At 46.8% G+C, this 26,183-nt stretch overlaps 1 protein-coding gene across 5 annotated transcripts in view; it reads left to right on the top strand.

Annotated features, from left to right (window-relative positions):
- Nucleotides 1-26,183, top strand: part of SPECC1 (sperm antigen with calponin homology and coiled-coil domains 1) — a 229,286-nt gene that overhangs the window by 191,488 nt on the left and 11,615 nt on the right. For 3 of the 5 annotated variants that reach the window (XM_088828936.1, XM_088828937.1, XM_088828940.1), the window contains 2 exons: nucleotides 21,647-21,763; nucleotides 22,489-22,975. In XM_088828936.1, the coding sequence (XP_088685062.1) occupies nucleotides 21,647-21,763; nucleotides 22,489-22,671 (300 nt within the window). In that variant the 3' untranslated portion in view covers nucleotides 22,672-22,975. Of the gene's footprint in view, nucleotides 1-21,646; nucleotides 21,764-22,488; nucleotides 22,977-26,183 lie in introns of those variants that run through there. The other 2 variants (XM_088828939.1, XM_055407385.2) reach the window with 2 other exon arrangements.

Raw genomic sequence — 26,183 nt, 5'->3', positions numbered from 1 at the left:
TGCTAAGTCACTTCAGTCGTGTCCGACTCTGTGCGACCCCATAGACGGCAGCCCACCAGGCTCCCCCGTCCCTGGGATTCTCCAGGCAAGAACACTGGAGTGGGTTGCCATTTCCTTCTCCAGTGTGTGAAAGTGAAAAGTGAAAGTGAAGTTGCTCAGTTGTGTCCGACCCTTAGCGACCCCACAGACTGAAGCCTACCAGGCTCCTCCATTCATGGGATTTTCTAGGCAAGAGTACTAGAGTGGCTTGCCATTTTGAGTCTAATTTATTAGTCTCTTCTCTGATGATTAGTGCATTTTGTTTCTGTTTAAGAAATCTTTGTTCCACGGTCATGACACATGTCCTGTGTTTTCTTCTGGAAGTTGGACTGTTTTACCTTCCTATTAAGTAGGTGTCCTCCTTAAAACTGCCACCTCCTCCACTCTCCTTATTCAGGCTCAGCCCCCTCCCCCACATTTTTACCCTGTTTTTCTACAAATCCTACAGTTGGCACCGTGACACTCCTTTCCCAACATCCCGCTTTGAGGGGCAAGAAGACCAGGTCTCGGCTGAGTCAGCCCAGACGGCCAGGCAGAGCCAGGTTCTCTGTGCAGCAGCAGTCAAGTATCTCCAACTCAGACTGCACCCAGGAAAAAAGTGGCCCGTATCTGAGTCTCCATTTTCTGTTAAAAATGTAAAGAAAAAATCAGGGTCATGACCAACAGTAGAGGCCCCCCATGTACCAACGTGCTTCTGGCCCGTCATTCTCTTGGCTCCTCTGTCACTCTCTGCATCCTCCCTTTCTCAAGGTTCAGACACCCTGCAAAGGCAGGTGCCTGAGTGACAGCATCCCCACCAGGACAGGAGTCGGGGATGAAAGCTGGTTACGGGAGGTTTCAGGGTGAGGGAAGTGGGCCTGGTGACCAAAGTGGAAGACGGGTAGGACTCATCAGCCAGGCACAAGGTCTGACGGCAGTGAGCCCCACGAAGTCATGGTGGTCAATGGCAGTATCGTTTCTCGTTTTACAGAAACGGGTGAGGGATGTGCTGGAATGGTTATGAAAAGAATATTAAAAATTTCAGAAGGAATCGGCCCTTGAATGCAGAAGGTCATTGTAATTAGGTCACAAGAGGGTTAGACAAGATATTTCCAGCCCTGAGAGTGAGAATGATGTTTCTTGCTGTCTTGCTTTCTTTTGCTTTGTTTTCTTTTGTGAACTTCTTGAACTTGTTTTTTAAAGCATCTCACATTGGATGAAGCCCAAACTTATTTTGCCTGAAGAGTATCTTTCATTCATTGTTAAATCTCTGTAAACTTAGAGAGAAATACAAATCATATGTGTCTGATTTATCTACTCTTCAAAAAATATCCTCTGTCTAGACCTGTTTGTCTAAGACAGCCCTCTAAAGCTTGTTCTCTCCGACTTGGGAAGCCATAAATAAACTGGAAAACTCAAAATGGTTCAAAAACCATCCTTTAAAAAACCGATAACCATGTAATTTTGACTGAAAATGATTTATTTTTACCAAAGTATAGTGTGATAGGTTAGATCAGAATCCTTCTTATATTAATTCCGTGGGTCTTTATCAAGATACCAGGTTGGTGCCACATAATATTTAACTGCTGGGAAGTCATCCGTGAATGAAACAGGCGACACCTCTGCTCCAGTGGAAACTACATTCTCGTGGGGATGACAATTAATTAAAATTTAAATGTGAAACATGTACCAGATTGGAAGATAGAACGTGCTAGGGAGAAACATAAAGCCAGGAAAGAGGATTGGGAATGTCAGGTGTGGGGGTGCAGTCTTAACAGGAAGGTGGGAGAGGTGATGGTTCAGCTCACCTGGAGAAGGTGAAGACTCATGTGTTTATCTCACACCAGGCTCAAGAGGGCATGGCCTTAGGGATGTGTCAGTTGGAGTTTAATTAATGCCAGGTGGCTGCTCTGTACAGCAGCACCGAGGGTTAGATGAGCAGGCACGGGTCACCCCACATGAAGTCAGGCAGTAAACAGGCCTGCACTGTGGGGAGGGGTCTGCACGGAGCCACTCTTATCAAAAGGAGACCCTTCCAGACAGTCCACTAAACTCAGATTCCTTTGGGCCTTTTTGAAAAAAGCCAGACTCCAGGAAGGCCCTGCAGGCTCCTCCCCACGGGTCTGGTGCTGGCTGTGCCTTCAGCTACATCCCCACCCCACCCCTACCCATGGAACCCCCAGACTCTCTCTCTCTTCATCTGCTTTCCCTTCCCTCTCTGGGGTGTGACATAGAGGTTTCTGTCTCTAAGGTCATTACCAGGAAGCCTTCTAAAGGAGCAGAAACTGAGATGGTATATAGAAGAGCAGACTTCTAAGAAGGACGCCCAGTGCCCCTCACCCTGTGGACTTGCCCCCAAGTGTGACAAAGGGGCTATCACCCAGGTAGACCTAACACATAAACCTGTAAAAGTCAAGAGTCTCCTCTGAAGCATAATGACCCACGCACTTGGTGGATTTGAAGGTGAAAGCGATGTGTGAAGAGGAGCTGACGGCTAGAGAGGAAACCAGGACTTCCCAGCATGAAAGCTGTGGAGCACCGAGGTCCTGTGACATCCAAGAAGCGCCGTGGGGGCCCCAGCAGTTGTGAAGTGAACAGGCTAGTCCTTCTCTGCCTATCCTGATGCCCTCAGATCTCAGCCAGGCTGAGGGTGTACAGCTTGCTGGGCTTTCTGCTGTGCCTCAGCCGAGGGACCTTGACCTGAAACAACGATGAGTGCGTGGTCCTGGGGCACCCCTCCAACCTGCCAGGAAGCATGATGAGGCCCAGCCACCCTGCCCTCCGCAGGTGGCACCTTGGCTGTGCTCCCAGGCCCTGGACTGTGTGGCTCACACTGACGAGTCAATCCGGGTCATACAGCAACACCACGAGTCCACCTGTGAGTGGATTCCCTCCCATGGCCTCCAGGGCGGAGCCTAGCCAGACTGACACCTGGACGTCTGACATGAACATCCGGGTGGGGCTCCCCGGACTTCTGACCCACCAGACACCAGCCGACAATTAATGGGTGTCATGCACACTGCCGGATTTACAGCAACAGAATTCTAGTCAAGCGAAGTTACTGGGGTCTGGAGGTAACAGAGAGAGCCCCCGATTCTCCCATAGTTCAGATTGTTTGCTTTTCCTATGACCAATCAGGGACAGGCTTTTCCTCTTTGGGTCATTAGTGTATCACTCATTCCTGTTCCTGCGTTTCTGTCTACAGCCCACTGGTTCAGGCTCAGGCGTGACTTTCCCATTTGAGGTTTCTCAGTGCTGCCGGGGCCCCTGCCTGTGGGGTCCTGAGTCCTTAGGTGTGTTCGGGATCAGGCACAGCACTTTATAAATGCTCCTGGTGATGAATGTGTAGTTGGCACTGAGCACCCAGGTGGGGTGGCAGAATTCTAAGACGTCCTGTGATCTCTGTTCCCTGGCGTTTCTCCCACAGTCACGCTGTGTTCGTGGCAAAAGGCATTCGACAGCATAGTTAAAGTTGCTAATAAATTGGCCCTAGAATAGGAAGGGAGATTACCTGTGTGGGCCTAACCCCATCACATGATGTCCGCTGCTGGGTTGGAGGTGGGAGGGGAACCTGGGGAAAGGAGCTGAGAACAGCCTCCAGTTGCTGACAGCCAACAAGGAAATGGGGAACTTGGTCTTACAGATGTAGAAACCTGTCTCCAACCTGGACAGACCTGCAGGCAGATTCATCCCGGAGCTGCCAGGTGACGCTCAGCTGACAGTGGATTTCAGCCTTGGGGAACCCTGAGTTGAGAATTGGCTACACTGTCCGACCCCTGACCTTCAGGAACCATGAGGTCACAAACAGGTCACTGGGCCCCGGAATTTGTTACACAGCAAAAGAAAACTAATACAATGGCTTAGAAGGCAGTAAAAATGCCTGGCCATCGGAGAAGGCAATGGCAAGCCACTCCAGAACTATTGCCTGGAAAATCCCATGGATGGAGGAGCCTGGTAGGCTGCAGTCCGCGGGGTCGCTAAGGGTCAGACACGACTGAGCGATTTCACTTTCACTTTTCACTTTCACACATTGGAGAAGGAAATGGCAACCCACTCCAGTGTTCTTGCCTGGAGAATCCCAGGGATGGGGAAGCCTGGTGGGCTTCCATCTATGGGGTCACACAGAGTCGGACACGACTGAAGTGACATAGCAGCAGCAGCAGCAGCAGCAGCATTCCTATCTAGACTATTTTCAAATTATGTTTCCCATAAGGGTGAACTTGGGTATCATTTTACATATTTGCTTCTACATCAGTACTGCTCTAATGTTTTGACACTTGAAGTCTGAGGCCTTTAAAACTTTAAAACTCAACCTGTTAAAACTTGCTGTGTCCTGCCTCTGTCCTTGACCAGATAAATCACCAGTGTCGGCCTCCCAGTCAAGGTGCCACCCATGGAATATACCCTTTAACACAGAAACTGTGTTTATTGGTATTTATTTCAAGGAAATAGTCATGGATGCCTATGAAGATACCATTTCAAGCAAATTTATCATGTTTTATTCATTTAAAATTATTTTTCAAGAACTGGAAGTTATACAAATATCTAATAATAGGGTAATCAAATAAATTTTGGTATGTGTGTACAGTGTAATATAATAGAACCCTTAAAAGTCATACTTTGAACAAATATATTTAAAAGCAGTGGGGGAAAATGTACCCAATGCATTAAGTCAAAAATCAAATTTTAAAACTGTCTAGTATGATTCCAATTCTATAAAAAGAAGTTTATACAAATGTTAACAGTGATTATCTCTAGGAGAATACTTGTCACTTCAGTTGTGTCTGACTCTGTGCAACCCCTAGATGGCAGCCCACCAGGCTCCCCTGTCCCTGGGATTCTCCAGGCAAGAACACTGGAGTGGGTTGCCATTTCCTTCTCCAGTGCATGAAAGTGAAAAGTGAAAGTGAAGTCATTCAGTCGTGTCCAACTCTTCGCGACCCCATGGACTATAGCCTACCAGGCTCCTCCGTCCATGGGATTTTCCAAAGAGTACTGGAGTGGGGTGCCATCGCCTTCTGTTTTTTGCTATGAACGTATAAATTTTTAAAAGAAAAAGTTATTTTTAAAATTGCATCTTTTTAAAGAAAGAAGTGCTTCCCAGGTGGCTCAGTGGTAAAGAACCTGCCTGCCAATGTAGGAGACCCAGGAGAAGCGTGTTTGATCCCTGGGTCAGGTAGATCCCCTGGAGTAGGAAATGGCAACCCACTCCAGTGTTCCTGCCTGGAAAAATCCCATGGACAGAGGACCCTAGAAGGCCACAGGCCATGGAGTCACAAAGAGCTGGACACAACTGAGCACACACTCATCAAAGGAAAGAAGCCAGATGCAAAATTCTACTTATTATACGTATGAAATGTCCAGAGTAGGGAAATTCATAGTCAGAAAGCAGAGTAGTGGTTCCCAGGGAGTTGGGGGAGGTGTTACTGAACTGAACTTGGTTCCACTTGCCTGTCGAGGCAGACAGTCTGCTGACACTGGGTTGTGGTGAAGGAAAGTCCAATGTTTATTTGCAGGGCATCAAGCAGGGAGAAGGGCTGCCCTCATATCTCAGTTAGTAAACAACCCCCCTGCAGCGCAGGAGACCCCTGTTCAATTCCTGGGTCGGGAAGATCCCCTGGAGAAGGGATAGGCTACCCACTCTAGCATTCTTGGGCTTCCCTTGTGGTTCAACTGGTAAAGAATCCTCCTGCAATTCGGGAGACCTGGGTTCAATCCTTGAGTTGGGAAGATCCCCTGGAGAAGGGAAAGGCTACACATCCAGTGTTCTGGCCTGGAGAATTCCATGGACTCTGTAGTCCATGGGACCACAAAGAGTCGAACACGGCTGAGAAACTTTCATTTTCAAGCGGGGAGAACAGGCATTTCATGCTCAAAAGGCCCAAAGTCCTCCCATGACTTTCAGGGAAGAATTTTTAAAGATGAAGAGAGGGGAAAGGTTAGGGGTGTGTATCAGCTCCTGCACATCCTTCCTGTGGGCGGGAGATGAGGTAACAGGTGGTGTTTCAGGAATCTTAATCGTCCACCTTCTGGTTCCGGCCAGTCTAGGGTCTAGTGCTTGGGGTTAGCCTGTCATCACCATCCTCCACCTGGGCCAGGCTCTTATTTCTGCAGAACAATTCAAAGATATACATCAGAGTGTTCAGTATGCCCCTTGGGAGGAACTTGCACTCTGTTTTATTGTTGAACTATTGTTTCTTGACCCCTTGTCTTGTCTTTCCACATTCTCTGACTTCCCTGATAAATAACTGCTCGAATCTGCTCTTTGGAACTCAGGAAAAGCCTGGGAGACTAAAGCCTTTTTCTACAAATAAGCAGGGGACAAACAGAAGGACTTTTGTGCCCAGGAAGTCTCCATGGGGTCCTGCTCAGTTTCAGTCCCCTCTCTTCTTCAGTAAATTTCTCTGTCCTGAGGGGAACCAGGCGGGACAGTGAAGGGAATAGAGTTTCAGATAGAGGGGTTGATGATAAACTCCGCAGGGGAGCTTGATCTTAGGGGTAATCCAGTTTCAGAGGGAGTGACCCGGCACAGAGTTTCTTTTGCAGGTGATGAAAATGTTCTGGAATTAGGCAGTGGTTATACAACCATGTAAGTGAATGAATAAGCTTCCGAATCACATTTTATAAGGGCAGGCTTTATGGTGTGTGAGTTATATCCCAGTAAAGCTCTCATTTGTCTTTAGAAAAGGCAGTTAGGAGAGCTTCCGTAGAGAGATCAAGGAGAACGCGGTTGGTGGGGGTGGTAGAAAATAGTACCTAAATGATAAATCTTATCAAACTATAACTTTAAATGATGTAACTTTAATACACCGTGTATTACTGTGTATGCTAAGAAATAGTTGGAAAGTAAAATGGAGAGATGCAAGGTATTAGTCTTCTAGTTTTATTTAGGAGGTGGGATTCAAGGTGTTCACTTCATTATGATGATTCATAACTCAGATGTGTCTTTTGTATTGATCGTCATGTTATGTATGACATACAATTTGGGGGTGAAGTCTGAGGAAGAGTGCCATAAAAATGTTTTATAGTCAATGATTAAACCAGATCCTTTCTGAGAAAAACACAAAGTGGAAGAACAGAGCACCTAAGAAATGATAGTACAGAGAATGGGCTGGAAGGGCCGTCAGCGTTGCGTTCTGTTCTTATTTCTCAGTGCCATTTCAGAGCTATGTGATGGTTAACAATTTGATTTTTTTAAAAACCCAAAAAACCTGCATCTTTTAAAAACCAACATAAACTTGAAAGATTGATAAAAACATTTTTCAGAAAAATAGCTGCTTCTCCCTAACCCTGAATTGCACATACTATAACGCAGAATTTACTCATTTTGGCCTGGCCTGTCTTGTTTTTTCACATTTTATCTAATCAAAGCCCTTGCCATTTGGAATGGTGATAATGTAGTAGGTCTGATCCTGTTACACTGAGTAACATGTAAGTCTAGATCAGTGTTCAGCCAACCATGGCCCAGGGGCCAACTCAGGCCCACCATGGGGTTTTGTGGATAAAGATTTACAGGCACAGGGTCACACCCGTTTATTTACATGTGGCTGCTTCTGTGCTGTAACTGCTGGAAAAAGCCCTTCACCAGGAAGGTCGGCTGACCCCTCCCTTAGATAAAGGTGTACATTTAGATACTTAGATAAAAAGTATCCCCCATTATTCAAATCATACTTGGCTGTTGCATTTCAGATAGCCAGAAGCCTCTGTTCAGATGGCAAGAGGTTTACTTGAAGATGTGCCTGAATCTGTGGAGTTTCTGGTTTTATACTGCAGGAATTGAGACAGCAAGGAGACAGCTGTGCTGTCATGAAGGCACAGACATCTTTGAACCTGGTGTTTTATTGTTTTTTTAATTAGAAAGTGGAAGTGAAAATGTTAAGTTGCTCAGTTATGTCCGACTCTTTGCAACCCTATGGACTGTAGCCTGCCAGGCTACTCTGTCCATGGGATTTTCCAGGCAAGAGTACTGGAGTTGCCATTTCCTTCTCCAAGGGATCTTCCTGACCTAGGATTGAACCCATGTCTCCCACATTGCAGGCAGATTCTTCACTGTCCAAGCCATCAGGAAAACCCATTTTTAATTGAAGGATAATTGCTTTACAATATTGTACTGGTTTTCTGCCATACATCAGCATGAATCAGCCATAGGTATACATATATCCCCTCTGTTTTGAACCTCTCTCCTTCCTTCCCTGCAATCCCACCCCTCTAGGTTGTCACAGAGCACCGGGTTGAGCTCCCTGCATCATATAGCAAATTCCCACCAGCTATCTGTTTTACATATGATAATGTATATGTTTCAGTGCTATTCTCTGTTTGTCCCACCATCTCCTTCCCCTGTGGTGTCCAAAAGTCCTTTCTCTACATCTGCGTCTCTATTCCTTCCCTGCAAATAGGTTCAAATTTTTCAGATTCCATATATATGTGTTAATATACAGTATTTGTTTTTCTCTTTCTGACTTACTCCATTCTGTGTAACAGGATCTAGGTTCAATCCACCTCACTAGAACAAATTCAAATTAGTTAACCTCTTAGCCAGCAACTACGTATTCTTCTATATTAAAGAAAAAAGCAGTCTTCCTATTGTCCTAAACAAACTTTAATTTGTCTTTGGAAAGAACACCCACGTTGCTGGCAAAGTGTTTTTCTGTCTCTGGTTCCCAGACAAGCGCCAGCACATGCCTGACCAATAGCGAGCAGTCTGCGATCCATCAGGCCATTTGGATCTCTGCTGGTTGTTTTCTTTTTTGAGACAGGTCTCTTGAGAGCTACAGGCACGATTCAGAGAATGTATGATGCTTTGACTTATTTATGTCATTAAAGTGGCTCCTTTCCTGACTTGATTATAAAGATTGACCCCCAGTAGAAAACCAGTGCCATTATTGGCCTGTGTTCTGTGGGGGCCCCTTTTCACCTGCTGTCTCCCTTCTGCTGCTGTCTATGAAACACTGTGGTTTGTGAAGACACTTTTTTACGTTTTCAAAAATCTAACTACAGTTGGTTTACTGTAGTGTGTTAGTTTCAGGTGTAGAGCTTCAGATTCCTTGCCATTACAGGTCATACAAGATATTAAATATAGTTGCATTGCTATACAGTAAATCTTCATTGTTTATTTTATATATAGTGGTATGTATCTATTAATCCCAAACTCCTAATTTATCAACCCCCCTTTCCCCTTCATTAATCCTAAATTTGTTTTGTCTATGAGTCTCTTTCTGTTTTGTAAATAAGATCATTTTTATAATTTTTTTAGGTCCCACATACATATGATACATATTTGTTTTTCTCTCTCTGACTCACTTCACTTAGTATGATAATCTCTAGGCTCATTCGTGTTGCTACAAGTGGCATTATTTCATTATTTTTTATGGCTGAGTAGTATTCCATTGTGGGATTTCCCCGGTGGTTCAGCAGTAAAAAAATCTGCCTGCAATGCCGGAGACGTGGGTTCAATCTCTGAGTTAGGAAGATCCCCTGGAGGAGGGCATGGCAACCCACTCCAGTGTTCTTGCCTGGAGAATCCCAGGACAGAGGAGCCTGGCAGGCTGCAGTCCATGGGGACACAAAGATTTGGATACAACTAAAGTGACTGATGGACAGGGAGGCCTGGTGTGCTGTGATTCATGGGGTCGCAAAGAGGGACACGACTGAGCAACTGAACTGAACTGAAAGTGACTGAGCACACACTCACAGTATACACACACAATGAAGTACCATATATAGATAGATGTAATATGTTTATATGTAAATATAAATAAGTAAAATATATAAATTTACATATACTTATATGTATATGTAATATATATATATAGAGAGATATTTAGGTTGCTTCCTTGTCTTGGCAATTGTAAATAATACTGCTATGAACGTTGGGGTGTATGTGTCTTTTTGAATTAGAGGTTTCATCTTTTCCGGGTATGTGCCCAGGAGTGGGATTGCTGGATCACATGGTAAATCTATTTTTAGTTTTTTAAGGAGCTTCTGTACTGTTTTCCCGGAGAAGGCAATGGCAAGCCACTCCAGTACTCTTGCCTAGAAAATCGCATGGACAGAGGAGCCTGGTAGGCTGCAGTCCATGGGGTCACTACTAGTCGGACACGACTGAGCGACTTCACTTTCACTTTTCACTTTCACACATTGGAGAAGGAAATGGCAACCCACTCCAGTGTTCTTGCCTGGAGAATCCCAGGGACAGGGGAGCCTGGTCGGCTGCACAGAGGGTCACACAGCGTCGGACACGACTGAAGTGACTTAGCAGCAGCAGCAGCAGTACTGTTTTCCATAGTGGCTGCACTAGTTTTCATCCCCACCAGCTGTGTAAAAGAGTTCCCTGTTTTCCACACCGTCTCTAGCATTTGTTGTTTGTAGACTTCTGATACTGGCCGTTCTGACCAGTGTGAGGTGGAACCCCATTGTGGATTTGACTTGCATTACTCTAATAATTTAGCATCTTTTCATGGCCTCTTGACCGTATGCATGTCTCTGTGTCTCTTTCAGTTTCTATGTGGTCATCACTAATTCAGTCCCAACCCTCATGGAGATCCCCTTAGAGTCCTACATGCGAGGGGTTCCACCCATTTCCCGCTGAGGGGTCTCTCTTGAGTCCTCGGCCGCCTCCGTCCTGGCTTGTCCTTGCTCCTATGTCAGACGCTTCACTGTTATATTTCTGTCTCTCCCTTTTTTTGACCTTCAGGTTCCCATATCCTTTTTTTTTTTTTTTTCTTGTTTTGGTTCCTCCAGTATCTTCTGAGCAGGAGTTCATGGAAGGTAAAATTTCATCACCTTGCATCTGCACATTACTCTGACACTTGGTGATTTCATTGGGTATAAAATTTTAGGTCTGGGCATAAGTGGGGATTCGGCATCTGGAATTCCCAGCCTCTTCTGCTGGTCTGGTTCTCTCTGCCACCAACAGCTGCTGTGCAGAAAGATGGAAAGGCGATGGGGAGGCGCTTACCGTGTGTGGGGCCGTGGGAAGGGAATGTCCACTGTCGTCTTATTAGTCACAATGTTGGCATCTCATTTTCATTATTTGGTGGTATTAGTTGATTTTCTAGAGTTTTGAGGCAAACCATTGCAAGAAAATATTTTTCCTTTCTTTTTAATAGTCATACCTCTTGTACTTTTTTGGTTTTATTCACTTGTAGAAGTTCAGGAAATGTTGACTAATAGTGAATGGTGGATAGTCTTGTTTTCCCTGCAAAATGAGTAGTATCTTGCCTTTAAATATGACTTTTGTGTTATTTCTTGATAAACACCATCCATTAAAGTAAGCCTTGTCCCGAGGTTATTACTGAGAGGTTTTTCTTTCTTTAATCCAGAAAGAGATAAGAATTGTTTCAAATTCCTTTTTGGCATTTGTTGAGCAATACATACATCAGATGTTTTTCTCTTTCAACCCATTTATGTAATTCACATAAATATATTATGTAACAGGTGTCCTAGTGGGGACACATTCTTATATTCCTGGGGGTAAAATTCCAGCGTGACCAAGGGTGTCTGGTATTTATTCATATAGTGTATGCCTGGGGGAAATTTCTGCCTGATAATGGCTGTTTTCTAACATGAAGCATATTGTGTTCTGTACTCTATTCATAATAAAGGACATTTGTCTTGTTGCTTAGTTTAGGCATAGATGAAGTTTTGTGTTAATAAGACCTGGTTTAAAATGCTAACAGGCACTTACATGTACATATCACAAATACAGTAGACCAGCTCAGATCCCCAGAGGCCACAGGCCGAGGGACCCACATCCTGTCCGTTCCAACCTTCTGCATTCCTACAAAATGCAGGAGAAGGAGAGGGGACAGAAGAAGGTGGGCTTTGGGGGATAGCGTTCAAGGATGGTTAGAACCTCTCCTGTGAGTTAGCAGAGTCTTATGGCTTTACAGGATCATTGGAACGAAAGGCCTGTGTTCATACATTGCCAGGGCATACTCTTCTCCATACGTGTAGAGATGTCAGGTGTCCTACCAGCTTCAGGAAGCAAGAGCAGGATTTTCAGAATGGTGTGAAAATGTTTCTTGCTTTCTTCTCCCCAGGGGCCATCATCCTGCTGGGTGGGGAAAGGAGGTGCTTCTCAGGATCTGATATACCAGCAGCTGGTGTGGCCACATGGCACCACCAGACACCAAAAACGATTAACCTGCCTTCAGTGAGAGCTGAGGCCCGGATGCCTGGATGTTGCTGCTCTTCCCTCTCTGTCCCCCAGGGCTGCTCATAAGTCTGTTTAGACAATAACAATCCCCAGTGACTCTGTGCTGAATATTTTTTCCGTTCTTTTATTCATGAAATGTTCATCTGGGAAAGAAACACTCTAGCCACAAGAAGCTTATGATTTCGGAGACTGAATTCAGTCTTCTTGGAGATGGAAGGTTAAGATGTGGTTCAAGATTGTTTGTTGAGCATAAATTAAACTTGGTCTTAGAATGAAATTCCTCAGAGCAAGTTGTTTAGTTATTATATTTTGTGGGGTTTTTTGGTAAGCATATCCAAAAATACACAAGTTCCATTTTCCCTTTAAAAAAACAATGGTTTTCTTTTTCCCCTTACTAAAAATATTCTGTTTAGAGTACTAGAGCATCTTAGGATGGACGGAATCACATTGTTCCCTGAAACCTTGAAGATTCTTTTAGGGATGTGTGGAGAAGTCACTCGTATGTTATGGGGTAGGTATGGGAGGAGGGAATAAGATAGAGAAGGTCTCAGAGGGCAGATTGGCAGAATCCATCGTGGTTTATTCCACATGTGTGCAGAGTGATAGCAAAAGGCTGGAAACAGCCTCAGCATCTGTTGTGTTCATCCACATTGTAGGAAAGAACAGAGCTGAGAATGAGCTGGTGTATAGTGAGTATCATACGTGTGGTGGACATTGTTCTGCGTGCTTACGTGCCTGGACTGTAATCCCATGAGATATCCCTTCCAAATCCTTAAAAAGGATTTGGAAACCAAGGTGCAGAGAAGTTGCCTAATTGCTTAGTCATGCCATAGTAAGTGACGGGCTTCTGGCTTCAGAATGCACTGTCTTGGTTTCTATACTGTAACTGTTATCCCTGTGTGGTGTAAGGACCTATCTCTGGATCCTGGTGAGTAGGGAAAAAGCCAGGATTTGGAACTATCCACAGCATGCTATACTTGCATAAAAGGAGGGGGAATAAACCTTCATGTTTGTGTGGTGCAGGGCAGTGCTGTCCAGGAAAACTCTGAGTTGGTGGGAATGTTCTAGATCTGTGCCAGCGAGCACCTTACCCACTCAGCAGTTAAAAGGTGGCTAATGTGGCTGAGAACCACATTTAATTTTAATTTTAAATAATTTAAGTAGCTACCTGTGGCTACTGCCTGTCGTGTCGAATGATGCAGCACAGAACAGACATGGGAGCTGGTGAGAGATCATGTCATCTTATGGTTTTCAATCTCTAGAAAGAGCTTCTGCATAAATTTTTGTTGGAAGAGCAGGTTCCATAGCCATTCATTTCAAAACCATGAATACAGGGACTTCCCTTGTGGCTCAGTGGTAAAGAATCCACAGGCCAATGCAGGCAACTTGGGTTCAATCCCTGATCCAGGAAGATCCCACATGCCACAGAGCAGCTAGACCATGCACCCCAACTAATTGAGCTTGTGCCCTAGGGCCTGTATTCCGTAACAAGAGAAACCACCACCATGAGAAGCCCGTGCACCCCAACTAGAGAGCAGCCCCTGCTCACTGCAATTAGAGAAAGCCTGTGCAGAGCAGTAAAGACCCAGCACAGCCAAAAATAAATTACTAAATAAACAAAACAAATATAATCTAACCTAATCTAAGCTAGTTATTTGGAAGGTGGGGAAACTGAAAGACAGAGAAGTTGAGTCATTTGTCTTAAGTCCCAGTTACACAGCTGCTATAGTGACAGAGAAAGACCTGGGCCTCAGAGCTGCTTGCAACTTGGGCTCGTTTTTCCTCCTTGGAGTCATTTATGTTTTGGTTTCCAAGGTCCCTGTTCAGTCTGATTTTCAGTCACAAAAGAAAACAAGAGCCAGACTTTTGTCTCCAGTGTTCCCAGAACCACAGGGGGATCCTGTTCATGACTTGCTGGTTCTCTGTAGCCCAGCCACCAGGGGCTGCCCCCATGTGACCCCAGATCATGACATGTCTGCCCTGCCTGCTCTACTGAACGTGGTGAACCTTTTGAGGTGGGGACCACGCTTCGTTGTGTGTGTGTCTCATGGCAACCAACACACAGAGGGGCTCAGTAAGCATTTACTGTCATTAGACTTCAGACTGTGAGCTGAGCTCCCCTTCCAGTCTGGAAACTTGACCCGTGAGTGCAGATGGTTCATGATGGGAACACATGCATAGTGAAGCGTACAGCTTGTTAAAATGACAGAGTTTGCATCCAAACCCAGAATCAGGCTCTGGAGCCTGGTCTCTGAAACACTGTACTATTCTGCTTCTCTTTGTAGAGGGTTGGAAGGACACATAAGATTTTGAGCAATTTCCTAGGCACCAAGAAACCATTTCTGTAACTTGTCCTTGGTGGATACAGATAAGCTCTCAGCTAGAGGCATGGGGTTTAGGGGTGCAGACAGATGACAGAGCCTGGAAAGGGGGCAGTTGGACCATTCTAGGATGAATGGAGCCACCAGGGCTACAAGTAACGGTCTCCCTTAGAAAGAGTAGGTCAAGATGAGTGAAATTAATGAAAATGAGGTGATCAACTCAGGAGAGAGTCACTAGAGGACTGGAAATGAGGGTGATTCCTGAAAAGTGCTTTTACAGAGACCCTGAGCATGGGCTGGGCCTGGGGATGGGACACGGCAGGGAGTTGTTTCAGAGCCAAGCTGAGCGGTAGAGGAAAGACCTGGCAGGAACTAGAAGCAGAGGAACTAGTGCCCCGTGATGCGCTGGGGGTGTGGCGAGAGGGGCCGCTGTCTTAGGGGGCGGAATGGGACCACCTGTCATGATGCCACGGTCAGAGAAACTCAGGGAGGGACGTCATGGGTGGGGACATTCTAGCACTTGTTCAGTGAGAAAGGAGGAAGCAAAAAAGATAGGCTCCAACCATGCTTCTGATGTGTCAGTATCCTTTCAGCACTGTCTCTAGGGGAAGGTGGTGCATATCTGCCTACACATCCCTGGAGACACAGTAACCCTCTTATCATCAGAAAGCCCTCATCCTCAGTTGGTCCTGTTCTCTTTCCCCTGTAACTTACCCTTGGTTCTTGCCATGTAAGTCAAAGAGCGTTCTTCCTAGACCTGCTGCTCTGAGCTCCTCTGTCCCAGGTTTTAAGCCCTCAGTTCCTTACGAATCTATCTGCTTGTTATTCTGTGTGTCTCCTGGATTTCAACTAAGTCAGCGATGACATAGAGAAGTCCAGGACCAACCTTTTAGGTTGACATCTAGTAATTGGTGAAAAGTACAATTATCTAGAAATTACTGAGTGTAGCAGACATATTGAAAACCAGAATGGCTGTGGTTTCCCACAAGCTTCCTAGGAATGTATTCAGGTCAGAAAACTGAGTTATAGATTTTTTATTAAGGTTTTCAAAAGGAAAGTTTATTTAGCTTAATTGGTAGGCAACTGGGGTATCGCCAGTTCCCAATTCTGAACAGTAATATTGCAGTAAACATTCTTGTAGGTGAATCTTTGAGCAGATAGTTGCGTGACTATTTCCTCTAGAAAAGTTGCCTAGAAGTGAAATGACTTGATCAAATCATTTGTATTTAGCAAAGCACTTCCGGTTGCCTTCCTGAAAGTCTGTACCAGTTTGTATTCCTATCAGCCCATGTGGGCTTCCCAGATGGTAAAGAATCCACCTGCAGTGCAGGAGATCCCAGTTTGATTCCTGGGTTAGGAATATCCCCAGAGAAGGGATGGGCTACCCACTCCAGTATTCATGGGCTTCTCTGGTGGCTCAGATAGTAAAGAATCCACCTGCAATGTGGGAGACCTGGGTTCGATCCCTGGGTCAGGACAATCGCCTGGAGGAGGGCATGGCAACCCACTCCAGTATTCTGGCCTGGAGAATCCCATGAACAAAGAGGAGCCTGGCAGGCTACAATCCATGTGGTCTCAAAAGAGTCAGACACGACTGAGTGACTGAGCACACACATCAGCCCATCAGCCCATATAAGATTATACCCACTTCCCCACATCTTTGTTGACTCTGTGAATTAACCATCTGTTTCACTTTTGCCAATTTGATGAGTAAAGGTTTTATTTTCTGGTGAGACTGAAGCCCTCTTCATGTGTTTCTGACCGGTTGTGTCTCCGGGTATTAGTCACTTACTGTGTGTATGCAAGTACTTTTTTTTAAAATGTGTGTCACACAGAAACTTAACTTTATGTAGCCAGTTCTTTTATGCTCGTTGCATTTTGTGCCTCTGTTTCCCCAGGATGATAAACCTGTTCATCTGTATCCTCATGTTTCATGTTGGCTTATAAATTAACCATCTGATTAGATATACTTATCTCCAGGCAGCTGATCCCCGAGAGAAGGGATATTCACGAGGTGATCCCATGATCACAGCTCTCTGCTAGGGAACAGTTTCTGTCATGGTGCAGAGCTGGTGTTGGGTGGGGTGGGGTCACAGCTGCCCTTCCGAGACGAGGACACACTGATCAGAGTGGGCACCCGAGACAGCGACCTTCAGTGAGATGGGGCCTCAGAAAGGAAGGGTGTACAGAGAGTGTTCCCCATGGTCCACTGGCGCATCTGCGTGAGTCCATGGCCAAGTACTGCACGTGTGCAGGGCCAGGCCACTTGACAGTCACCGGGTAGCCTGGGATTGGACTGGCTCCTGGAATGGGAGGCGTGGATAGGTGCAGACGTGCGTCCAGGCAGGGAGCGAGGCTGGTCACGTTCCGAGAGGGCGTGCAGGCCGCCTTTGTGGCGATTTCCCCTCCCCTACCCCTGCATGTGCACATGCTCTTCTGTACTTTTCTCACCAGATCTTCAAAGGAAGTTCTGTCTCCCCGGGGCTCTTCCTACCCAAGCTGCGCCTTGCCGAGGAATGAGCTACTTTTATCCTCAATGATCTATAAATTGTTACACGCCCCCTCCCCCCCCAAAAAAAAAGAATCTCAGTCTGATTCTCCAGCTGTGACAATAAGACGCCTTCAAAACAGGCCCAGGAAGCTTCAGGGTGAGGGTGCTAAGGCCGTCCTGCGCCCAGGACAGCTGATTCCTGAGGCAGAGGACTGACGGTGATTTCTAAACGGTCTGCCGTCTTCTTCCCAAAAACTTCCTTTTTTTTTTTTTTAACTTTTTAAAAATCTTGTGCATTTAGTGCACACAGAGTCGATCCATTCATTGAAATCCATTATAACAGCCTACGGAGATGCTGAGGGGTGATGGAGTTTCATTGGAACAGATCACAGCCATGTCCTTGGTGGCTGTATGCACCACAGAGCGGTTCATGTTTTCACCAGATATCAGCATTTCCAAGCAACAGAAGACAAATGAAATGAACCTTCTAGAAGCAAATGCTGTGGTTGTTGGGTTTTGCTCTGCTCTGTCAGCCATGTTGTTTGCAAGCTTCATCCCCATTCACCCTCCTGGAACTTGTCTACAATCTAAGCTGCTCTGATCATGTTCTCAGATATTCACCAATGTCGTTTTAGCTTCCTCTGTGCCTGTCGGTTTTTGTGTGTCTCAAATGACTTCTGTGGTCCTAGGGACAAAAATCTGTTATCTTACAAAATTTTCTCCTAAGCACTCCTTTTTGGAGATGCTCAGAATGTTACCTTTTTTATATCTGAGCCTTCCTCTCCCTGGAACTTTCTCTCACTTGGGAATGTCTCTGAAGTATTTATAGCCCAGAGAAAGTTGAGGGTAATTTGCAATGAGTAATTACCATTCCCCTTGGGGAAATAGTCAGCAAGTTTCTTTTTGGTTGTAGCTCTGCTTTTTCCTCCAGTAAATCTTACGTAAATTCCAAAATCCTGGCATTCTTTCAGACAGCCATGGTTCAGACCCTTAAGATGATCAGGGTCCCTGTTTGTCTTCCCTTTCTCCTTCTTAATCAATCCTCTTCCCCGACTGCCCCCCTCCCTCACCCACCCCTCTTCCTGCTCATCTCCCTCCCTGGCCTCCGTTCGTTTCTTTCCTCTTTGTTGATGTAGCTCTTACTGCACGTGCACGTGTACAGCCCAGTGAGTTTTCATGAAGCACATCTATCCATGTCAGCAGCATCCAGCTCTGGACACTCAGCCTCCCAATATGCTCCCTTCTGCCTGCTGACTTGCAGTCAAGGCTAACAGTGATCTCAGGCAGTTTTATTTGGGAATAAGTAACAAGGAAAGAGTTGAAGATCCATCTTGTAGAGTGCCTGGTTGACTGATTCCCACTGCTCTGTACGTTATTCTCTTGATGCGGCCCTAAGATTCAGTAGGATGGTCTCTGGGGAAAGGAAGGCACCGTATTTACACCCTTGGGGTGCCATGTTCTTGTCGTTGGTCGGTGCAGCTATGAGCACTGAGTATCGATGCCCACAGGCTACACAGGCCTCACCTACACCAAGGCCGAGCTGATGCTGACCGTCCCCAGCTGAGGAGAAGGCTTTTAATCCGTCCTGGGGTCGGGGGTCAGGACTCATCTTGTTCCTTGGCTCAGCCACCCTGCCCAGGACACTGTCTTCTCTCTGCCCTCACCTGGCAGCCCTTTCCCGCCCAGGAGTACCTGCTGCCTCCCCCATCTACGAGCTGTCTGCACAGTTCACTCTTCAGGGCCTCTGGGAAGGCTATTCCACCACTCCCTGCTTGGCAAGGCCATCCCCATGCATCCTCCACATCCCCTGTGCCCCCTCTGTCCGCTGACCAGAAACCCAAGGAGTACTGGGCTACAGTGATCTGCGGATGGGTCCACAGTTGAACAGGATTCAAGTGAGAGATCCCAGAGAGATTGGTCAACTCACCCCTTTGCTGTGATTCTTGTGAAAAACATGGGCATATCAAGCTGTGCCACTCTCAGCTCACCTTTCTCTCACCCAGATATACCTTGGGGAACAGTAAGGAAGCCCTTCGGGGTGACAGCCACAGGGCGACAATTGGAACTCAGTGCCTCTGCCCGCTGACTCCCACCTCTGACCTGAGGGACCAAGATGCACACCCGTGCTTAGTTGTCCCGCCAGCGGTGCTGAGGGGGGGATTGTTGATAGTCTCGTTGTTCACATGGAACCAAGGACAGTTTCAGGTAGCATTCAGGAAACTAGAGCTGTGTTGTTCCCCCCAGAGAAGTGAAGGGTAAGATTTATTTGAGCACATCATGTTCTTGGAATGAATGTAATCTTAACAGGTCACAGCTGGATGCCCTCCATCTCTGCTGGAGACAGAACAGTTCAAAGTCTGAGACCTGGGAACTTCCCTGGTTGTCCAGTGGTTACGAACCTGCCTGCCAGTGCAGGGGACACAGGTTCGATCCCTGGTCCGGGAAGATCCCATATACTACAGAGCAACTAAGCGCTCTAGGGCCTGAGCTGGAGCCCTTTTCTGAGCTCTGCAACAAGAAAACTACCCCAACAAGAAGCTTGTGAACTGCAGCTAGAGAAAGCCCTCGTGCAGCAACAAAGACCCAGCGCAGCCAAAAAAATAATAATAATAAATTTTCTTTTTAAAAAATTAAAAGATTAAAACAAAGTCTGTTTCCCAGGTAACCTGGGAAATAAGTGACACAAAAGACAAGCCCTTCCTGACCCACGTGTTGGATCTTGTAAGCCAGCTGGATTTAGGATTTACATAATTCCTTGTTTTAAAAGATGCCTCCTTGGTCTGGGGCAGTGTTTAAGTCCTGCTGCTGAGAAGGCAATGGCACCCCACTCCAGTACTCTTACCTGGAGAATCCCGTGGACGGAGGGGCCTGGTGGGTTGTAGTCCATGGGGTCACGAAGAATCGGACACGACTGAGCAACTTCACTTTCACTTTTCACTTTCATGCATTGGAGAAGGAAATGGCAACCCACTCCAGTGTTCTTGCCTGGAGAATCCCAGGGACGGGGGAGCCTGGTGGGCTGCCGTCTATGGGGTCGCACAGTCGGACACAACTGAAGTGACTTAGCAGCAGCAGCAGCTGAAGGGTGAGGGTCCATGTGTGTCTCATGATGCCTGATGGCCCAAGAGTGGCCGTCCATCCGGTAGTGACCTGGCTGCTGATCTGTCCTGAGGGCCTGAGTCATTCTGATTGACTCTTCACTCCTGGCTTTGATGGCACCAGATTATTACCCCCTACCCTGGCTCAATAAATGAGGATGTTTGCACTTTAGATCAAAAGCTGTTCCTAAGTGGTGTTCAGTGAGCTGAAATAGAGGGCAGCATCTCAGTTTGTTAGATGAGTGGCATTGTTCCCCTTCCAGGTCCCCTTTGGCCTCTCAAATGCCTCTGAAGATAGTACAGATGGAGAAAAATGATGTTTTGTATCATAAATGGTATGAGTGAAGTGTAAAAAAAATGTTTTCATGTTTCAGAAAAAGATCTACCAAGTGTTAAATGCTTTTGGTGTAAAGTGAATTTATACAGGAAGGAAGTCAGGGAGGAAGGGAGAAAAGAGAAGGAGGAAGGAAACCCAACAAGAGAAACGGGAGCAGTGGCCATCGGGTGGAGCTGGACCAGTAGGGTTTGGTTTCACTTCAGCTTTCTCACCTGTCAAATGGGCATGACGCTGCTTACTTACAGGTGTGGGTGTCCTGGGAATTAAATGAGAAAATGCACAGTGACCGGCACTGTGTAGACACTCCGCCAACCGTCCTCCCTTCTCACCCCTTAAGTCTGGAAACCCTCCCCTCTTACTGATGCCAGGTTTCTCTGCAGCTGACCCCCCTCCCCAGGGTCTCCCAGCCCAGCATCAGGTTTGAAAGCTGAAACTGAGTGAACTGGATGGGTTGTGCCTGCCCACCCTGGCTCTTCTTTCTGCTTGTTTCATGCGCAAGCCTTTTCAGAAGGCATGAAATCAGAGTGCCTTCATTTCCAGCACAGCCCCCAACTCCCATCAGGTAGCTGCAGGGTCGTCAGAGAGACTTTTGAGACAAGAGATTCAGATGATATGCTTCTCAGGGGTCCAGCCTGAGCACAGACAGACCTTCCAGCCGGGCCTCTCAGACTTGTATGTCACACTAGTTCCTGTCTCTCCCAGGGGCTGTCCTTGTGGATCAGACTGAGAGCTTAAGGACACCCAGCTTACGGTGGCTCTCTGAGGGGAAGTCCTTGGGTCTTCCCTAGGAGATGGTGGCGATGGTGATGATGGTGATGGAGATGGTGATGTGATCATGGTGGTGGTGGTGGTGGTGGTGGTGGTGGTGGTGGTGATTCTTCTTTGGCCAAATAAGGCTGGGAAGTACTAGGATGTACAAAGCTAACCAGGTGGTTAATCTGAGTACAGTGTCTGAGAACCTTTGACCTACCAGCAGGCCACCAGAAAGTCCCCACTGTTTTTCACTCCAGAGTATTTTTTTGTGCTTTTCTGTGAATGGACTTAGGCAACATCAGACCACCATTCCTGACAGCAGAATTATTAACGAATGTACTCCCAGCAGACGTGGGTGGTAGTTGGTCTCATCTTCCTGCAAACCCAGAGATAGCTACACACATGGATCGCAGCACAGCCCTGTTTAGTCATGACTCAGCAATCTGGTGATTAATGCCGCTCTCCCCACAGAACATCGATATCACCAATTTCAGCAGCAGCTGGAGTGACGGCTTGGCCTTTTGCGCTCTCCTCCACACCTACCTGCCTGCCCACATCCCATACCAGGAGCTGAACAGCCAGGAGAAAGTAAGTCCCCCGTCCCCACCCTGGTCACATTCCTCACACTGTTGATGCATCCCAGGGAGTGTGGGGTTTGTGGACTTGAAGAGGAAACTGGGGTATGACTCCAGCACAGATCACAACGGAGGGCAGGTCCCACCCTCAGTAATGTCCTCAACTTCCCTTGTTACCTAGGAAAACGCAGCAGACCAGTTGACTATGTCTGCTGAAAACTTCCTATCACTTATTTTTCAGAGGAGGCCCTGACGGACTCTCACCTTCATGGTTTTAAGACCTTAGGCCAGCATTTTTAAAATCTTTTCCAAAGAACCAGAAATCCCTGGCTCAGATAAGCTGGGGAAGCTGTTTATCATAGCACATTTCTGGAGATTCCTGATGCCGTAAATACTCTAGAAAGTCCTTCATTAGAGAAACCTGTGTGACTCATTTTAGGCCAACCTACGTCAGAGCCACAGAACCTTTTTAACATTTAATATAATTACCCATAACAGGAGTTGGCAGACTTCCTGTGTCAGGGGTCAGTGGTAGGCTTTGTTGGTCGGTGGTCTTTGTCAAAGCTACTCAGCTTTCCCATCAAGGCACCCAAGTGGCCATAGATGTTTGTTAATTAATAGGCTTGCTGTGTTCTAATAAAACTTTATTAACAAAAACAAGCTGCAGGCTGAGTTCGGCCTGTGGGCTGTGGTTTGCCAAACCCTGCCCTAGAACATCCTAAAAATCATACTCCACAGAGTTACTCCGGAAAATGCTGTCCCAGGCCCTGGACTCATTTACTCAACAGATATTTCTTGGTAGCTGTCATGCCCAGTAATAAAGGCAGCAGTGGTGGTATGGACAGGTTCTTTGTCCTCGGGAGGTGGATGGTCCGCAAACAAGTGAGTAAACTTGTAACAAGTAGCACTGTAAGTAAATAACTATAAACTGTGGAAGAACATGAGAGAAACACAGGGCGTGGGGTGAACACGGGACCTGACTTTCACCAGGAAGGTTGTGGATGTCTCTGAGGTGGAATTCCAGTGAAGAGCCCACATGAGGGAACCAGTGATGCACAGAGCGGGAGAGCCTTCCAGAGCCAGTGAACATGCCAAAGGCACGCCCAGGGGAGCAGAGACCAGGGACACCGGGAGGCCGGTGGGCCAGATGAGGAAGTCCGTAGGACGAGGTCTAGGGGAGGGGTCCTGAGCAGGGGAGCTTCTGTCCCCTTGGAGTCTGCAGTGTGCCACCCTCCCAGCACATGGATGCTTCACTTAAACCCATCCTTTGGGGTTTTACTGGCAGCTTCATTATACAGATATGACTAATTAAATCATTGGTCATTGATGACTGGTTCAGCCTCCAGCCCCTCCCCACTCCCTGCAGGTCAGGGGGTGGGACTGAATGTTATAACCTCTAATCCCACCCTGTCTTTCCAGGGGTTTTCAAAACTTGAGTCATTAACATAAACCCAGGTGTTGTTGGAAGGGGTTTGTTATGAATAACAGAAGACACCTTTTTTGGAACTTCCCTGGCAGTCCAGTGGCTAGAAGTCTGCGCTCCCAATGCAGGAGACCCAGGCTCAATCCCTGGTTATGGAACCAGATTCCACACACCGCAATTCAGAGTTGGCATGCCTCCAGTAAAGACCCCACGTGCTGCAACTGAGACCTGGCACAGCCAGATAAACAAGCGAATAAAAAGACACCTGTTTCACCTTTATTTCTCTGAAGCTATCTTTAGAACCAAGGACAGAAAACAAATATTACAAAAGATGCCTCCGTGACTCCTACATAGAAAATTACAAAGGCTTTAGGAGCTCTGTGCAGGAACCAGGACAAAGACCAAAGGTGTATTTCTTATCATAAATCAAACTTCACAGAGGTACCAAGAGAAGACAAGGAACAAGCCTTGAGGACTCTGTCCTTGTTGCCAGGGCAGGGCAGAGTGGCCCAGCAAAGGTACCAGGAGGAGCAGCCACGAAGGTCAGCAGGGGCATATGGGGTCCCAGGATCCACAAAACCTGGGCACTGTCGACAAAAAAGAATTCATCAGTCGATCAAGGAAGAAAAAGAAAACTTTTATTCAAGCCAAACTGAGGATTATAACCAGGGAACAGCCTCTGAGAAAGTTCCCAGAACTGTTCTGCCTGTTAGAGGTCGAAGCACAGTTGTACAAGGTTTTGAGACAAGAGGGCTGTGCATCAAGGGATGTGGCTGATTTACACGATCCAGGGCTGCTAGTACAGAGTGAGCATCAGATCATGGGTCGTCAGGGCCCAGGGAAGGTCAAGAAGGAAGGTTGTCTCCTGGGAGAGTCTGATGGTGCTGGCAGAGTACTGCTCCTCATGGTTGAGCAGGTATTGAATGTTTCTGCCGATGGGGAGGTTGGTCGAAGCCTGCTGCAGATAGGTCCTCAGGGTGTGAAGTCTTTGACTGCGGCCGTGGCGCTTTGTCCTCCCATCAGTGGACGTGTTGGAAAAGAATGGAAAGTGTTTGCTTTCACCCTTCAGATCATCTCATTGCTTCCAGATAACGAAAACCACATCATGTCACCTGGAAGCCAGTGATCCCTGAGATTCACAGCCAGCTGCCCAGATCTGGAAACTCACAGAACAGTCGAGCATCACAGCTTGGTCTCTCTGTTGTCCTCAAGATCCGGGGGCCCAAGGTTCCAGCATGCGGGTTGCCTTTCTTCTCCCTGCTCCTGCTGTCCTGGGGAGGAGGCAGGTCAGGCTGTGAGATGCTGCAGGTTCATGAGGGGTGAAGGACTCAGCTCCAGGTGCATCCTTTGATGCACAACCCTCTGTCTCAATATCCTGTACGACTGTGCTTTGACCTCTTACAGGCAGAACAGTTCTGGGAGCTTCCTCAGAGGCTATTCCTGGGTTATAATCCTCAACTTGGCTTGAATCCTCAACTTGGCATGGAGTTTTCATTCCAGATCGTGCAGCGTCACAGCCTCCCCTGATGACCGCTGGCCTCCTGCTTCCTAACTGCCGCATGTGGAGGTGCTCTGGGTTTGGCCCCTGCACTGGGAGACCGTGTGTTCAGGTCTGGGGAAAGAAACTCGTATCTCAGAGTTACCGATGAGGGTTCTCAGAATAATGTGTTAACACAGGCAAATCAAACCAGCAGAGTTTAAAGCTGAGCACGTGTGTGACACTCAGTCTGGGGGGTTCTTGCTGGAGGAGAGAGAGGGTTGCAAGCAGGGAAGGCTTCCTGGAAGGGATGAGTTTGAAGTTGAATTTCAAAGGGAAGGAGCTAATTTGAATAAAATGATGCCTTTGACCTTCAGGATGAGTGAACAGCCCTCCTCAGTTGGAGCCTGGGTCTGGGGAGCTCTCAGTGCAGTGTATTTCTTGGGTTTTTTGGTGAACAGCAGACATCGAAAAGGGCACCAAGAGAGGCCTGTAATGTTTATATGCATGTTAAGTCACTTCAGTTATGTCCAACTCTGTGCAGCCCACTGGACTGTAGCCCGCCAGGCTCCTCTGTTCATGGGATTCTCCAGGCAAGGATGCTAGAGTGTGTTGCCATGCCCTCCTCCAGGGGATCTTCCCAACCCAGAGACCGAACCCATGAATCTTGAACTGTTGGGCAAGTTCTTTATCAGTAGTGCCGCCTGTAAAAACCTATCAAAATCAGAATCTGAAAAGTCACTTTAGTACAAAGAGAATATCATGGATTATAAGCCATAGGAAGATAAGAAACCAGAAGAAGAGAAGGATACACAGTTCTCCTCCAGCAAGAAAAGTTCCAAACAAGCAGAACTGAAAACAGACTTGAAGAAAGGCAAGGTCCAGGTCTGGAGCACACTGAAACGTGGTGTGGTTCTGAGCTGTTGGTTGTTACAAAGAGGAAAACCCTTTGGAAAGTTTTGAGTGGCACAGCATCACAACCGTGGAACCCAGGGCGAGGAATGTGATCTCAGTTGCTGTGCCAATACCCCTTGTTATTTTCAACCTTCAGAGTCATCATGTTAAGAGGGCGCCGGACACTTCAGTGTAGTTGAGGAGAAGGAAGCCAAGTGTATCAGCTTGAACAGTTCAGAACATGACCAGGTGGAGGAAAGGCAAGGGAAAGTCCTCCTCATCACACCAAGTGAAGTCAAAAACTGTCATTCATAACTGATGGGACAAGAAATGATGGTTTGAGGACACTGGTTAAAGTCACAAACGTAACTAATAAGGGAGCGAACGTGAGCTGTGTGACTAGAATGAAGGGAAGAGAGAGGCGCATGATTCCTGAGTCCTCATTTAACTGAGGAGGAAGTTACAAGGTCATGCCTCTATTTTAGAAATCAAGAAAGTCGAGGGACTTCCCTGGTGGTCCGGTGGCTAAGATTCCAAGCTCCCAAAACAGGTGGGCCCGGGTTCAATCCCTGATCAGGGAACTAGATCCCCCATGCTGCAACTAAAGATCCCAAGTGCTGCAACTAAGCCAAATAAATA

The sequence above is a fragment of the Moschus berezovskii genome, chromosome 20 (assembly GCF_049115385.1).
Source record: "Moschus berezovskii isolate FMDL1 chromosome 20, NW_MosBer_1.0, whole genome shotgun sequence".
NCBI classification, from domain to species: domain Eukaryota; kingdom Metazoa; phylum Chordata; class Mammalia; order Artiodactyla; family Moschidae; genus Moschus; species Moschus berezovskii.
This window is presented reverse-complemented; position numbering and strand designations above follow the sequence as displayed.